Here is a 15540-nt window from a genome sequence, read left to right as displayed (position 1 = left end):
AGAGAGAGTACACACAAGTGTAGCAAACTCCTTGCTGAGTGCAGAGCCTGACAAGGGGCTCAATCCCACGACCCAGGATCATGATCTGAGCCAAAATCAAGTGTCGGACACTTAACTGACTCAGACACCCAGGTGCTCCTTGAAAAAATTCTTAAAAGATAGTAATTGAATCAAAGGATGTAAACATCTTAGTATCAACATTGTCTTCCTAGAAGCAGGGTATGAGCTTACTAAATTGCCCACAACTTCACCAGCATTGGGTAGATCATCCACTGCTGATCTTATGGACTTCACAGCTCTGTTTTATTAATTGCCTTTGTATATCTTGCTCTTTTGCTCTGTTGATACCTATTCTCACTATGCCCAAACTCATGCCCATCATTTACTCCAAACCAAGCAGGTTGCTTGACTTCCATGATTTCTGTTTTTGGTTCTGTCATTTTATCCAGATATCCAGACTCCAAACTTCCTTTTTCACTTTTCTGTTTTTCAAGGTCTGGGAGTTTTTAATTGAAATATTTTTCAAATCTCTGTTCTCTTCCATTTTCACAAGCACTTTTCTAATTTAGGTCCTCATTATCTCTTACTGGTATTATTTCAGTAATTTTTAACAACTCGTTTTGCCTCCTGCCTTCTAATGCTAGGAGTAATTTCCCTTATACACTGCTACCAAATGACTTTTTTTTTTTTTAAAGATTTTATTTATTTATTTGACAGAGAAAGACACAGCGAGAGAGGGAACACAAACGGGGAGTGGGAGAGGGAGAAGCAGACCCCCCGCCGAGCAGGGAGCCCGATGCGGGACTCGATCCCGGGACCCCAGGATCATGACCTGAGCCGAAGGCAGTCGCTTAACCAACTGAGCCACCCAGGCGCCCCCCAAATGACTTTTTAAAAAGCATGACTTCCGTCATGCCACACCAAGTCCTTAAACCTCAATGTCCATTGAATCAAGTACAATATCCTTGACCTGATACGTAAGGTCCTCAGGCTCTGCTTTTCAAACTGAGAGTTCTACCTCATTTAACCAGTCCAGAAATCAATTTAGTAGGTTTATAGATAGGTAGTAGAAAAATACAATAGGTAATAGAAAAAAAAGAAAAGAAAAATGTCGAGTATATGACCTCTATCTATTCATATTTTATAAAATTTGTTTCTGTGTATATGTACACATACACAGCATACACACATAAGTACATGTACATACACTGACATGTGTGTATTCTGGGTCATGATCTAAAACATTCCTTAATGTGGATCACTGTCAAATAAGTATAAAAGCATTGTTCTGTTGTGTAGTTTCAACCTAATTAACTTTAGCCATATTTTTTCCCAGATTTTCTCCTGGCTAGAGTACAGAACACCTATCACAGAATGCTCGATCTCCCCCATCTTTGCTCAAGGTTCATGTCACTTGTCATCCTCTCCCTGAAGCTTTCTCTCACTGCCCCAGCCCAAACACCAAACACAGAAGATCTGGATGTGATCTTTCCTTCTTTTTTTAACCCCACAGCATTTTGTTTTTCTCATGGCACATTTCATGCACGTTTTTATTATCATTCTTAACAGATTACAAATCCTTTGTGGTCATGGACTTTATCTTGTACATTCTTATATCCTCATTTTAGTATATAATATTTTCTACTTAGAAGATATATTTTTTTTTAATTTTATTTATTTATTTGACAGAGAGAGACACAGCGAGAGAGGGAACACAAGCAGGGGGAGTGGGAGAGGGAGAAGCAGGCTTCCCATGGAGCGGGGAGCCCGATGTGGGACTCGATCCCAGGACCCTGGGATCATGACCTGAGCCGAAGGCAGACGCTTAACGACTGAGCCACCCAGGTGCCCCAGAAGATATTTTTTCAATTTATTAATTGAAATATAGGGCTTTATAAAAATGAATGCACATTAAAACTATGGTTTTCTGTTTTTAAAAAGTGATCTTTGTTGTCTTTTTTTAAAGATTTATTTATTTTAGAGAGCGAGAGTATGTGAGTGGTGGGGAGGGAAAGAAGGAGAGGGAAAGAGAAAATCTCCAGCAGACTCCCCACTGCCCGCAGAGCCTGTCCCGGGGCTCGATCCCAGGACCCTGAGATCATGACCTGAGCCGAAACCCAAAGTCGGATGCTTAACCAACTGAACCACCCAGGCACCCCTTTTTAGTCATCTTTTTTTTTTAAAAAAAAAAGATTTTATTTATTTGTCAGAGAGAGCACAAGTAGGGGGAGTGGCAGGCACAGGGAGAAGCAGGCTCCCTGCTGAGCAGGGAGCCCGATGCGACCCTGGGATCGTGACCTGAACTGAAGGCAGACACTTAACCGACTGAGCCACCCAGGCATCCCAAAAAGTCATCTTTGTTAAAGAAATTTGAAAACTACTGATAAGTGGAGAAATGATAATGGCAAAAATTAATATTTGAGGGCTTTACTATATATTTGCCAGATACTATATTAAGTACTTAAAATGGTTATTTCATTTAATTTGCACAGTTAACTATGAAATTGGTAGATATTATCCCCAGTTTGTAGATGTAGTGGGGAAAAAATGACCTTAATTTTATTCACCTGGAGAAAACTATTAATAGTTTATTTTGGTTCTACTTTTCTTTGGATATGTATTTTTTTCCCCCTCTTATTTTTTTTTTTTTAAGATTTTATTTATTTATTTGAGAGAGAGAATGAGAAACAGAGAGCATGAGAGGGAGGAGGATCAGAGGGAGAAGCAGACTCCCCGCCAAACAGGGAGCCCGATGCGGGACTCGATCCTGGGACTCCAGGATCATGACCTGAGCCGAAGGCAGTCGCTTAACCAACTGAGCCACCCAGGCGCCCGTGGATATGTATTTTTTTCCCCCTCTTATAATGTAGAAACTGTTAAATGGACCACTTTTTAGTTAAATTAAAGATGTGAGCATTTTGGGTTATTAAGTAATAATTCTTATACATTAAATAATTGAGTTTTTTAATAACTAAATTGCTTTCAGTTACCCCACACTGAGAAAAAAATATTTTAAATGTACCAGTTTGATATAACATTTCTTTGTTTAATACTAAGATTGTATACTTTCTCATGTTTATTGGTTATATGCCTTTCATATAGTTATGACTATTTTTTCCAGTTTAAATAAAATAAGATAAAAACAGAGAGGGAGGAAAACCATAAGGGTCTCATTATCTTTTGATTTTGTTTTAGTATTTTTGGAGATTTTTTCATCAAGTTAAATGTAATCAGTCTTTTCCTTTTAGTTTCCTCTGTTTGGTATTATGTTCAGAAGGGCTTTCCTACTCAAAGATGATAGATATTCTTATTCATCTAGATTTTATTTTAATGCTTAAGTGTTTCCATTTTTTCAAAATTAGAATAGTATTTTATATTATTCAATGATTCTATACTCAGTATAAAATAATTTTTATAAAAGGAAATTTTTAAACAATAAGGTGAAATTTCCATAATCTCACAAAAATAAATCTCCTAAGAGTTAGTAAATTTTTAGTGTATGTCCTTCCAGAATTTTTTCTTTGCATATAGTGAGATTGAGACCATGTGAATATATTTTATGGTTCTGTATCATTTTTAGTGATTTCAGAGTTTTCAGTTTTATAAATTTGCCATATATTTAATCTATATCCTATTGTTGGGCATTTAAATTGATATCTAGTTTTTTGTAATAGATCTGCAGTGGAGATATCCCCCCACCTCACTTCTCCATTTAAGGTAAATTCCTAGAAGTGAAATTCTTGGGCCTAATATTATATATGTTTCTAATCTGGATCCACCCCCCCTTATTCCTTAAACTAGAATCTTGAAGTGCTCATCATCCTCACCTGCCACATTCAACTGCTAATAAAATACTGTAGATTCTGCTCCCAAATAATTTCTCATATGGTACACTTCTCTCCATCTAAACTGCTTCTAATCTCAGGCATGATCTTCACTGACGTGGGCTTGCAGTAGCAATTAAAGGGTTTTTCCACCTCTTTTAGGAAGTCTAATGCATTTTCCACAGCAGCCAAAGTGATCCCTTAAAAGCATAAATGTAACATGAGTAGAAAGCTGATAGTCCTGCTCAAATTCCTTCACTGCTTCACAAGGCCCTCCAAGATCACGCCTCTTGTCTTATACTATCTACCCCCTCACTAAACTCCAACCATACTGGCCTCTTTTTCCTTCACATTCTCTAGGCTCGCTCCTTCCTGCCTTGGGGCCTTTAAACATACTGTTCTTTTTACTTGGAAATCTCTTATCTCCACTTTTTGCTTAGCCAGTTCCTTCCCATCACTCAAAGTTCATCTTAAGTGTCACTACCTCAGAGAGAGCTTCCCGAATCCACAAGGGAATAATCCACATTATTTCCTTCATAGCATTTTGCTTTTTTCCTTCATAGCTTAAACCTCGCTTTCTAATTGCAGCATTTATGTTTGTATCTGCCTCCTCTCCCAGACAAGTCCCATGAGAGCGAGAGTCATTTCAGCTCTCTTCACCATAGTCCATGCAGCACCTAGTGGTTAGGTGCTCAGAGAGAACCTTTAGAGTTAGTTCATGTTGCCACATCACTCATTAGATAAATAGAACAAGTTTATACTCTTATTTGACTTTGGGATGATTTTTTTACATTTAAATTTGTCTGGGTATGTGGTGCAAGATGGCAGGGATTTATTTAACTTGATTTTTTTCCCCAGTTAGCCACGTATCCTGTAACCTACATTTATTCTGTAATTCAGCCTTTTCTCACTTCTTTAAAATACCATAATTATATTACTGTAAATTCTTATATCTTAAATATCTTTCTGGACTTTCTTTTCTGGTACACTGTTCTGTCAAGCCAGGTGCCCTGACCACACTATTGTTATTTTTGCTCTGTGGTGTACAGTTATTTGGTAGGCAAATTCTTCTTCATTGCATTCATTGCATTCATTGCATTCATTGCATTAACTTTTTGTTTCCCAGATGAAGTTTTGACTGGAATTTCAGTTGAAATTTTATTGAATTTACAAAGTAATATTTATTTATCCTATCTATAAACATACTTTGTTCCATGTCCTTTTCAATATTTTACAATTTTCTTTATAGATCCTAAACATTTCTGAATTTTATTTTTAGGGATTTTTTTATAGCTACTGGGGGAAATGGTTTTTCTAGTTACATTTTCTACCTGCTAATTGCTGATATAGAGAAAAGTTCTTAATTTGGGGGTTTTGTTCTTTGTTATTTATTTATTTTGTATAGTTATAAAATAATTATAAATTATAAAATAATTATAAAAATTCATTACTATTTATTATTTCTCATAAGTTTTAAATTCTTTTGGGTTTTAAAGATAGACTAATAACAACTTGTAACAGAGCACTTTTAATATGTTTATTCCAGTATAGAAATATTTCAAAGCTCTGATATTATTCTGTTATGTTTGTAGCTTGAGATTAATCATAAATATCTTATTTGCTTTCACTGTAATAATTACAATTATATATTTGAGTAGAAGTAGAAATGTAGTCAGCAGTTTAAGGTTGCTTTAGAAAATGAATTGAAATCAGGAAAATCGGGATTTTTTTTCCTGTTAAACTTTTCACAAAGGAATATTGCAAACCAGAATCGGTAAGCCTATCTTAGTTTTTTCTTTCCTTTTTTTTTTTTTTTAAAGATTTTATTTTTAAATAATCTCTATACCCAAAGTGAGGCTCAATGAGCTCAAAACCCTGAGATCAAGAGTCACATGCTCTACTGACTGAGCCAGTCAGGCACCCCAGAACTATCTTAGTTCTAAAATAGTGTTTTTCTCCCACAGGAAGTAGTTCTGAAAGATGGAAGAATTGAAAGACTAAAGTTGGAACTTGAAAGGAAAGATGCTGAAATCCAGAAGCTGAAAAATGTGATCACTCAATGGGAGGTTTGTAATTATTTACTGCTAATTCTATAAAATTGCACTTTTCTGGTTTTCTTTTATGTTAATATATATAATATTTAATTAATTCAAAATAATATTTCTGCTGTTTAGGTTTTTAAACTCATTTAATGATATAAAATCTGAATGACTATGATTTTTAATCATGTGAAAATATATATAACATTAAATTTGCCATTTTAACCATTTTTAAGTATATAATTTATTGGCATTAATTATCTTCACAGTGTTGTGTAGTTATCAACACTATCTATTTCCAGAACTTTTTCATCATCCCAAATTCTGTACCCATTAAATAACTTCCCATTTCCCTTTTCTTGCAGCCCTCTAATAACCTCTAATCCCAATGAATTTGCTTTATTCTAGATACTTCATATAAGTGGAATCATATTTGTCTTTGTGTGTCTAGCTTAATTCACTTAGCGTAATGTTTTCAAGTTTCATCCATGTTTTTGCATGTATCAGAATTTCATTCTTTTTATGGCTGAATGATAGTCCATTGTGTATATATATATATATATACTACATTTTGTTTATTCTGTTTATGGACATTTGCATTGTTCCCACCATTTCGCTATTGTGAACAATGCTGCCATGAACATTAGTGTACAAGTATCTGAGTCCCTACTTTCAGTTCTTTTGGGTATATACCTAAAAGTGGAATTGCTGGATCCTATAGTAATTCTATGTTTAACTTCTGGAGAAACTGCCAGATTGTTTTCCATAGTACCTGCACCATTTTACATTCCCATGATCAATGTACAAAGGATCCAGTTTCTCCACATCCTCGTCAACACTTGTTATTTATACAATTTTTTTTAAGCCAAGAGCTACATGTTACTCTTTTACTTGCAAGGATTCCTTAGGCTTTTCAAAAAATCTCTTATTCATCTCAAGTGTCATTCTTTTTCGACTAATATTTATTCACTCAACAGTTATTTATTGAGTACCTATAATGTGCCAGGTACTTTTCTGGGCCCCACATAATGTAATAGTGAAAAAAATGATAAATCAAGTTCCAGCCCTCATGGTTCTTATATTTTCCTTTCTCCTTTACACATGCCTTTAGGAATCATCCCAGCTAAAACCTTTTTTTTGGACTGCATCCACCCATCTCCCTTAGCTTTTTCTTTGTGATTTATATTTTCCTTTTCTTTTGTTGGGCACAACAAAGATAAAGAAGTTGTGGCATGTGTGTGTGTGTGCGTGCGTGTGTGTGTGATGGAATATTATTCAGCTATAAAAAGAATGAAATCTTGCCATTTGCAACAACATGGATGGATCTAGAGAATATAATGCTAAGTGAAATAAGCCAGTTAGAGAAAGACAAACACCATATGATCTCACTCATATGTGGAATTTAAGAAACAAAACAAAAGGGGGAAAATGAGAGACAAACCAAGAAACAGATTATTAACTATAGAGAACAAACTGATGGTTACCAGAGGGGAGGTGGGTGGAAGGATGGGGGAAATAGGTGATGGGGATTAAAGAGTACACTTATGATGAAAAAAATAGAATTAAATAAATAAACTCAAAGCTTCATAAATTATGGGCAGAAAAAAAAGAACTGCAATTAGAACCACTGGATTGGTGCTAAGTATATATATACTTCAATTCTTACTGAAAAACTCGACCTAAATATATTATAAGATGTATATAAATATATTTATAAGATGCATATAAAATATATATATGTGTGTGTGTGTGTGTATATACACACACTATATACACACACACACACACATACATGAGGCCTGGAGTGAAGACAGTGTAGTAAAACAATGAAGAGCTATGGAGTGTGAGAGGAAGAGCACATTTTGAATAGGTTTGGGCAGAGAGGACTATATATATTCATTACTGGTTTATTATCAGCAATTTACTGGATAGAGTGTTTAGTAAAAGCCCATTTTGTGTATGCTAAGTTTGAAATGGCTATGGATGTAGGCATAGATGTTCAGGATGCAGCTGAACTCACAATATATGTATCATTTAACTTAGTTAACTTAAGTTCTCTCTTTTTCATGAAATTAAAAATACTAATAAGGGTCCTGTATATTTCATTCATGCTCTTATAAATTGCATGGCATTAGTATGTTACACATTTTGTTTTTATAGATAAATTTCCTATTCAGGGTTGTATATACAAAACTATATATGCTATTTTTATGGACAACATAAAGATTTTTCATAGGTGATTTTGCTTATTTGTGATTCTTGCTTTATGAGCTGACTTTAGACCCGAAGGCTACTGCAAGAGGTGTCTCTGAACACTGATCTGCACCTTGGACAAAAGACTTGAGCTGGAGATAGAGTTTGGCAAGATATTAACATTGATTGAGGCCCTGGGAGAGAATTTCTTAGATACAGTTTCATATTCATAGTGGATATATATTCATAGTGAATATACTTGTAGCTAACTATGTATGTTTTTCCCCTTCATATTTTTATGTGTCCATCTGACTTACCTAAGCTTCTCAAAAGTTCTGCTTCCTTTATATTTACTGTGGTGTTTACTTCTGTTCAGGGTATTGTCTGCAATATCACTGAATATCATTACTGGTTTATTATCAGCAATTTACTGGATAGAGTGTTTAGTAAAAGCCATCTCTATTTGCCTTGATTTAAAATACATTAAAAATGTTTTACAAGACAGATTTTTGAATCAGTAACTTCTGTACTTCTGTGCCTACATGTTAAGAGAATAAATTACAGGTTTCTTATACTGATCTGCTTTCTTTCCCTGATCTTTTGTTTTTCCATAATGTATTAAATGTATTGTTTTCTATAATGTATTAATATATTAAATATTTATAAATAATTAAGTCTGTTTAAGATATGTTAAATAAGGTATTGTAGGGAGAAAATTCCTTGGAATAAAGATGTTAATGTGGGAACATATTTCCTCTTGTTCATAAGTGTATAATTGTGTCATCTATGTATTATGAGAAGCAAAATCATTTGGAAAAGGAAATTGAAAAAGAATTAAAAGATATTCCAGTGAATTACTAGTTCGTATCAGCTAAAAGTTACTTTAACAACATATAGTTAATGAAATAATGAGAGATTAATAAAGCCTTAAATGAGCAGACATAGTACTGTGCTGTATAGTTCTGTAACTACTGTGTGTGTGTACCTAGGCACTCCCAGTAGTTAGTAGCCACATATTGGACAATGGCAGATAGAGAACACATGCAGAAAGTTCTAGTATAGAACTGGACAGTTTGGTCTAGAGCTGTGAATCATCTTCCTTTGTTTTCATCTAATTATTTTGAATTGTATAGGGTTTTAAGGAAAAAAAAGAGAAAGAACTTCAAGAAAATTTGGTATTATCCTGAATTTTCTCCAGTTTTATCTCTTCTTTATTTTCCACCACCTATAATATTAATTTCTAGTATTGTACCATGGAATTAATTTAGGAGGAGATAGTACTGAATACATTTTCCTCCATCCTACTTCTTTCAAAAGTAATTTCTGTCTTTCAGCAAGCCTAGAATTCATAGCTCAATAAGTTCAGAGTAAATCATTAATTACACCATTTACTTTAAATTAAATCTTTTTTCTTTGACTATTAGGCAAAGTATAAAGAAGTAAAGGCAAGAAATGCACAGTTATTGAAAATGCTTCAGGAAGGTGAAAGTAAGTGATCTGTGTGTTTTTAGAATTAAAAGTAACCTTAAAAAATATTTGAAGATAATTTTTCAAGATATATGATTAACTCAATAAAATAAAAAATTTTCCCAGAGTGATTCAGATTGAATTGTTGCTGATTATTTTATTATTACAAGTTACTCTTACAGCACCTTAGTATAACACAAGTTTCCAACTATTCAGGTAAGAGAAAGCTTGAAATTTCAATTCTTATAAAGTATTGGACTACATTCAGCAGGAAACCAAGAATAGACCTTGCTTAAGATTCTCTTTTCAATTATTAGAGGAGAATGCCTATCATCATTTTAGGTTTTCCTTCTCCCCTTCCCCTAAGTCTTTTTTTTTTTAATTCATTTATTGATTTTAGAGTGAGAACGAGAGAGAGAGAGAAAATGTGTGTGCACACATGAGCAGGGGGAAGAGCAGAGGGAGAGGGACAAGCAGATTCCGTGCTGAGCACAGACCTAACATGGGGCTTGATCTCACAACTCTGAGATCATGACCTGAGCCAAAACCAAGAGTTGGACACTTAACCAACTGAGCCACCCAGGCGCCCCTCCCCAACTCTTTATACTTTTGCGGCCCACTCTAAACTTTGGCAATATTTCACCAGCAGGAAGCCAAGGAAATCAATCAAAAATGATTAGAGATAATTACATTAGTAAAGCAGATGTTATATGAAGCCCCTCCACAACATCAGTAGCATTCCTGATTATGTATACCTAGTGATATTTACCTTGAAAGTTCTATGAAAATTTTTCATTCATAACAGAAAAGGAAGTGTGTTAGTTTTTTTAATATGAAGCTCATGCAAAGGAAATTATAAATCATAAAAGTCACATAGAAAGACCTGAATAAGAAAATCTTCTGAATAGACAAAATTAAATTTAATAAAGTTTTCCCTATTAATAAGTGTCAGTGATATCCCAAATAGATCTCTTGTGTGTACTGTATAGTGTTCAAGAAATTGTGAAACTCACCTTGAATCAGAATAAGCAAGATACCAAAAATTGAAGATACTGGGAGTGGAATTGTCCAATCAAAATTGTAAACTATATTAAAAAACAGTTATCAAAACATATGAGTAAAAACCAGGAATCATGTTCAGTTGAACAGAATATATGGTGTTGAAATAGATTCAAACTTACTGTTTGATAACTTTACTCTTTTTTATAATCTAACTTATACAGCTTAACTATGATGAAATAGAAGTTAAAGAATAATGGGGAAAGGCATTATTTGAAGAAGTTAAAGAATAATGGGGAAAGAATATTCTGAGATTAATTTAGATCTGTGCATGTAATAGAGTTCCATGTGGATCATGTGGATCATTTAATAGATCTGTGGATGTTAAGAGTTCCATGTGGATCATTTAATGAACAAAATTATGAAAAAAAATAATTGTTTACAAGCTATATTTCTAATTGAAGAAATTAGGGGTATCATTGGACATTGGATGCATGATTTTTAAATATGTAAAAACAGTAATATTCCTATTTAGGGAAACATTTGTGAAAAGTGAGAAAGTTAACTGATAAAAGCTTTCTCTCAAAAATACATTTAAAATGGCTAAAAATCAGTGTCCATACTGTATACTATAAAAAAATCCAAGTAGGGATGCCAGGCTGGCTCAGTTGGTAAAGCATGCGACTCTTGATCTCAGGGTCATGAGTTCAAGCCCCATATTGGGTTTAGAGATTACTTTTAAAAAAATAACAAGTAGCACAGTGATGGGCATTAAGGAGGGCACATAATGTGATGAGCACTTGGGGGTTATATGCAACAAATTACTCATTGAACACTACATCAAAAACTAGTGATGTACTACATGTTGGCTAATTGAATTTAAGTTTAAAAAAAATCCAAGTAGAAGAATTTTATATAGAACCATTACATAAAAAATATACTACGTTAGAGCACACATATGCTAGCATTTATAATGTGAGTGTGAATACAGTCAGCTCCATTATAACGCAACACATATTCTTAAAAATTACCAATCTCTGCAAAAGCACACAATTAAAACCACAAGGTTTATGGGGAAATGGGATTAGGAGGGTGCAACACTCAAAAAAAAAAAAACTTCATCAGAGACACATTTAAAAAAAGTTGGGAGCCTAATAAAAACAGTAACACAGTTTTACACATGTTAAAGTGGTTAAACACAAATACTATAATAAGTATGGCACTTTACCTGAAAGACTGCCTTAAGTTTGCTTGAGGAAATAGGCCTCAGAGGGTCCGCAGATTGTGTGTTACTATGAAGCAGTGGAAGGATGGAAAGTTGGTGTGGTTCTTAACAGTGGACAGAAATAGCTGGTTGATATTTGAGGTGTGTGCATGGGTGCTGTTTTCTGTATTTGTGAAATTATGCTCAAGCAAATGCAAAATTCATGTTATGTTCAAGTTGTTTCATAATACAACAATCTCAATGAAACAAATATGTGTTTTCAAAACAAGCATGTTATTGGGAAACTGACTATAATTGAAATGTTACATAATTCTTAAAAATCACTAGTTCTAAGTGACTATGCCTAATTCTGGGGAGCAGGGATGTAAAAGTTACCAAGTTGAATCTTGAGAGACTGTGATTTGATTCTTGATGCAGTGTCTCACTTCACTGCATTAAACTATGACAGATAAATTTGAATTACAGTGTTATATTGGTAGAGCTGTGGTGATAACAGTACTCATATATTTGATCTTTTCCTCCTTCACTAAATTTATTACAGTTTTACCTCTTCAGTCTCTCCTAGTTTGTCTTCAAAGTCGACGAGTTAGTTTTTCATGTATTATAATCATTACTATGGGTTAAAGAAGTTGTTAGCCATGTGAAGATTTTTAAAGCTTAGGAAACCTAGGGGCCGAAATGTAGATAAATCTCTTGCTTCCCCAAAGAGGGAAAACCTCTAGAAAAAGGGATAGTTCTAAAAGACCACAGGTGTATGTAATCAGTTATCATATGAGCTACATTTACTTGACGGTGCTTTATTGGTATGAACAGTCAAATCAAAATCATTTTTGTGGGCCTTACAGTACTGCTCGCCCTGACAATTTAACAAAACAAAACAAAACAAAAACATTCTACCTTGCTTTTAAAATCTTGCTTTAAGAGTAGTCAAGATATTTTTTTTATTCCTATGAGAAATTGTTTCTGTACTTGTCCTCTTTAGAATAGCTGGGAAAAAATTTTCTTTCAAGATATCTATACAATTAATATTTTAACACCACAGAAAATGTGAAATTTCCAAGAAAAACTGCTGTAGTAATAATGATCAGAATTTACCAGTGAAAAAGTAAGAGCTATATAAAACTAAGAAATACATTCATTCAGTATAAGGACAATTAATCTTTGCCCAACTGCACTGCTGTCTTGGTTCACTAAAGTATTGTTCAAGTATTTGAGTGATTAAAAAGATTATACTGCTGTTTTTCCTTTCTTGTCAGTGAAAGATAAAGCAGAAATACTTCTGCAAGTTGATGAATCACAAAGTATCAAGAATGAGCTAACTATACAGGTAAGAAAAACTGAAATATACAGGACTGATTTTCTTAAGCTATTTTTCTTTAGTCCTAAATTATGAAACTTGGTTAAACAAAAATACAGCCCATCAACACTGTGATAAAGTGAAACAAATTATACTCCATTATTACCATGTAACAGCAAATGAATGAAGATTCTGTTTACTGTTCTGAGGGAGGGAGTTATGTCCTGAAGACTAAGGGAAGATAAGGTTGTGTTTTACTTGATGCAGACTCAGAGATAAAAAGGGCAGATAGAATTTATCCTATTCATGGATTTGACTTTTCCCCTTCCCATCCTTACTCTGCATTTTCTCTTAGAATAGTGAGCTTCTCCTCTTCATCTTTAGTATATAACTGAGTAAAATGCTTAACTGAAATTGTGTGTGTGCTTGGTGGACAGGAGGTGGTTCTCCTCTGATGTCTGTTCATCTAGTAATCAAATTCATCATTGTGAGTAAATGTTAAGAATTAAAGAGTATTTGCCTAAAGAGACAGCCTTTTTTAAATTGAATGTTTGATTTTAGGTGACTTCACTTCATGCCGCATTAGAACAAGAAAGATCTAAAGTGAAAGTATTACAAGCAGAACTAGCCAAATACCAGGTATGCTTTTATAATTTTGAAAGTGTTCTTATCACAAATAATACATTTAGAATAGATACTGTGTGAAAATAAAGCACTATTTTATTCAGTCCAAAATCTGTTTGCCAAACATATTAATAATTTTGTTATTGGTCGTATAATTTACACTTTAGAAAATGTTAAGGTTATCCTAAATATTGGTACATACAGCAATAACTAAAGTAAAATCCTTGGTACATGATGTGGCATATGTGTCAGTGAATCATACTGAGGGACAGTACATAATGACATTTGTCCTATTATATAAATTTGATCACTTGGGTACAACAGTTTCTTCTAGATATCTGCATTGTAAAGATATCTTTTCCCCTTTATAATTAATAAATATGTGAAGTGATACTTTGAGATTGTGTGACTATCCTTTTCTTTTTACCCAGTGGTTTTAGCTTCCATTGATGATATTTGTATCAGTTATTATTTTGGTGGTTGCAAAAATAGTGACTTTTTCTAATTCTATTATTTCTTCTGCATTTACAAGCTGGCATTCAGCATTTTTTTCTGGACGAAGCAGTAAAAAAAAAAATCAGTTCTTTGTTTCAATATATGTGTATATGTATATATGTGTATATACACACACACACATATATTTGTATGTATGTATGTGTGTCTAAGTCATGATATAAAAATGTGTTAATGTGGGGGGTCATAGTCGAAAAGGTTGGAAAGCCACCACTGTTGGCCTGGAGAACATAAAAGTTTTAACAGCCCCAGGTTTGACCTCTCATCAGTCTAGGAAGGAGAATTCCCTTTGCCTGGGAGACTTCAAAAAGGATTCTTGAATTTTGTGTGGGGTTTTTTGTTTTGTTTTGTTTTTGTTTTTAATCTTGTTGAAAAACAAGGTAAGAGTTTTAAGCTGTGTAACACCGGTACTTACGCATAGTGGGTATCTACTTTGTGGGAAAGTTTTTAGTAAATGTATTTGTATTTTCCTGCTACAGGAAATAAATTTTGTTTTTAATACATGGTATTACACATCTCAGGTCCCATATACTCTCTTCTACTTTTTTTTCTCTGAATGAATCTGTGCAAAACTTTTATTTGGTCAGGAATGAATAATGGCATTCTTATACTTGATTTTTTTTTTATAAAAAAGGTTGATGTAGAAATGTATGTGACCACCAAGAGGGAAGTTATGAGCAGAACAAGGATGAAAGCAACAAAGAGTAGCTGCCAACACTAGTAAATGGGTCTGGATTCCATGTGCCCCTGATAGAACCACCAGTTTAAGAAATGCACTTCCACAGACAAGTTCTAGTTCCCAAACTTGGCTGACCACGAAAGTGACCAAGAATCACTTGGGAACTTTATGAATTACAGGTTGTTCAGCCCACTTCTGGTAATTATAAATAAATAGATCCGGGACAAAGTCTAGACATCAGAATTTGAAAAATATTACCACTTTAGGTGATTCTATTGATCAACTAAGTTTGGGTATCATTGCCATAATTTATAAAAATGGAGGAGAAAACTATAAAATTATTGTAAGGAAAATACATCAAACCGTTACTTATGGTTAAAATGGGGAATTGAATAGTTAAGGATGATTTTAATTTTCTTTTTTGTACCTTGGTACTTTCTGTATTTCTACAATGAGTATTTGCTTTTTAAATTAGAGTCAGGCAGAAAGTGTTATGTTAAAAGTTATGTAAAAAACTTCTTTTAAACTCCTACCTCTTTCCTTGGGTCAAGTAAAATTTCATAGGTCGAGTTTCATTTGGAGCAAATTAAATACAGATTCATATATGTCACTGAGCAATATGAAAAGTATAACCTGCTTTTCAACCCACTGATGAACAAAATCAGATTTCTAATGCTGTC

General features: G+C 33.7%; 1 protein-coding gene across 6 annotated transcripts in view; it reads left to right on the top strand.

Moving 5' to 3' along the window:
* The window catches only part of GKAP1 (G kinase anchoring protein 1), a 70917-nt gene that overhangs the window by 54633 nt on the left and 744 nt on the right, over nt 1-15540 (top strand). For all 6 annotated transcript variants that reach the window (XM_064580012.1, XM_064580010.1, XM_064580008.1 and 3 more), the window contains 4 exons: nt 5789-5890; nt 9481-9544; nt 13004-13074; nt 13606-13683. In XM_064580012.1, coding sequence (XP_064436082.1) covers nt 5789-5890; nt 9481-9544; nt 13004-13074; nt 13606-13683 — 315 coding nt within the window. The remainder of the gene's footprint in view (nt 1-5788; nt 5891-9480; nt 9545-13003; nt 13075-13605; nt 13684-15540) is intronic.

The sequence above is a fragment of the Mirounga angustirostris genome, unplaced genomic scaffold, assembly GCF_029215605.1.
Source record: "Mirounga angustirostris isolate CCGP_5_RB_7025 unplaced genomic scaffold, mMirAng1.0.hap1 SCAF_15, whole genome shotgun sequence".
NCBI classification, from domain to species: domain Eukaryota; kingdom Metazoa; phylum Chordata; class Mammalia; order Carnivora; family Phocidae; genus Mirounga; species Mirounga angustirostris.
The sequence above is the reverse complement of the archived record's forward strand: the minus strand, read 5'-3'. Positions and strand labels throughout refer to the sequence as shown.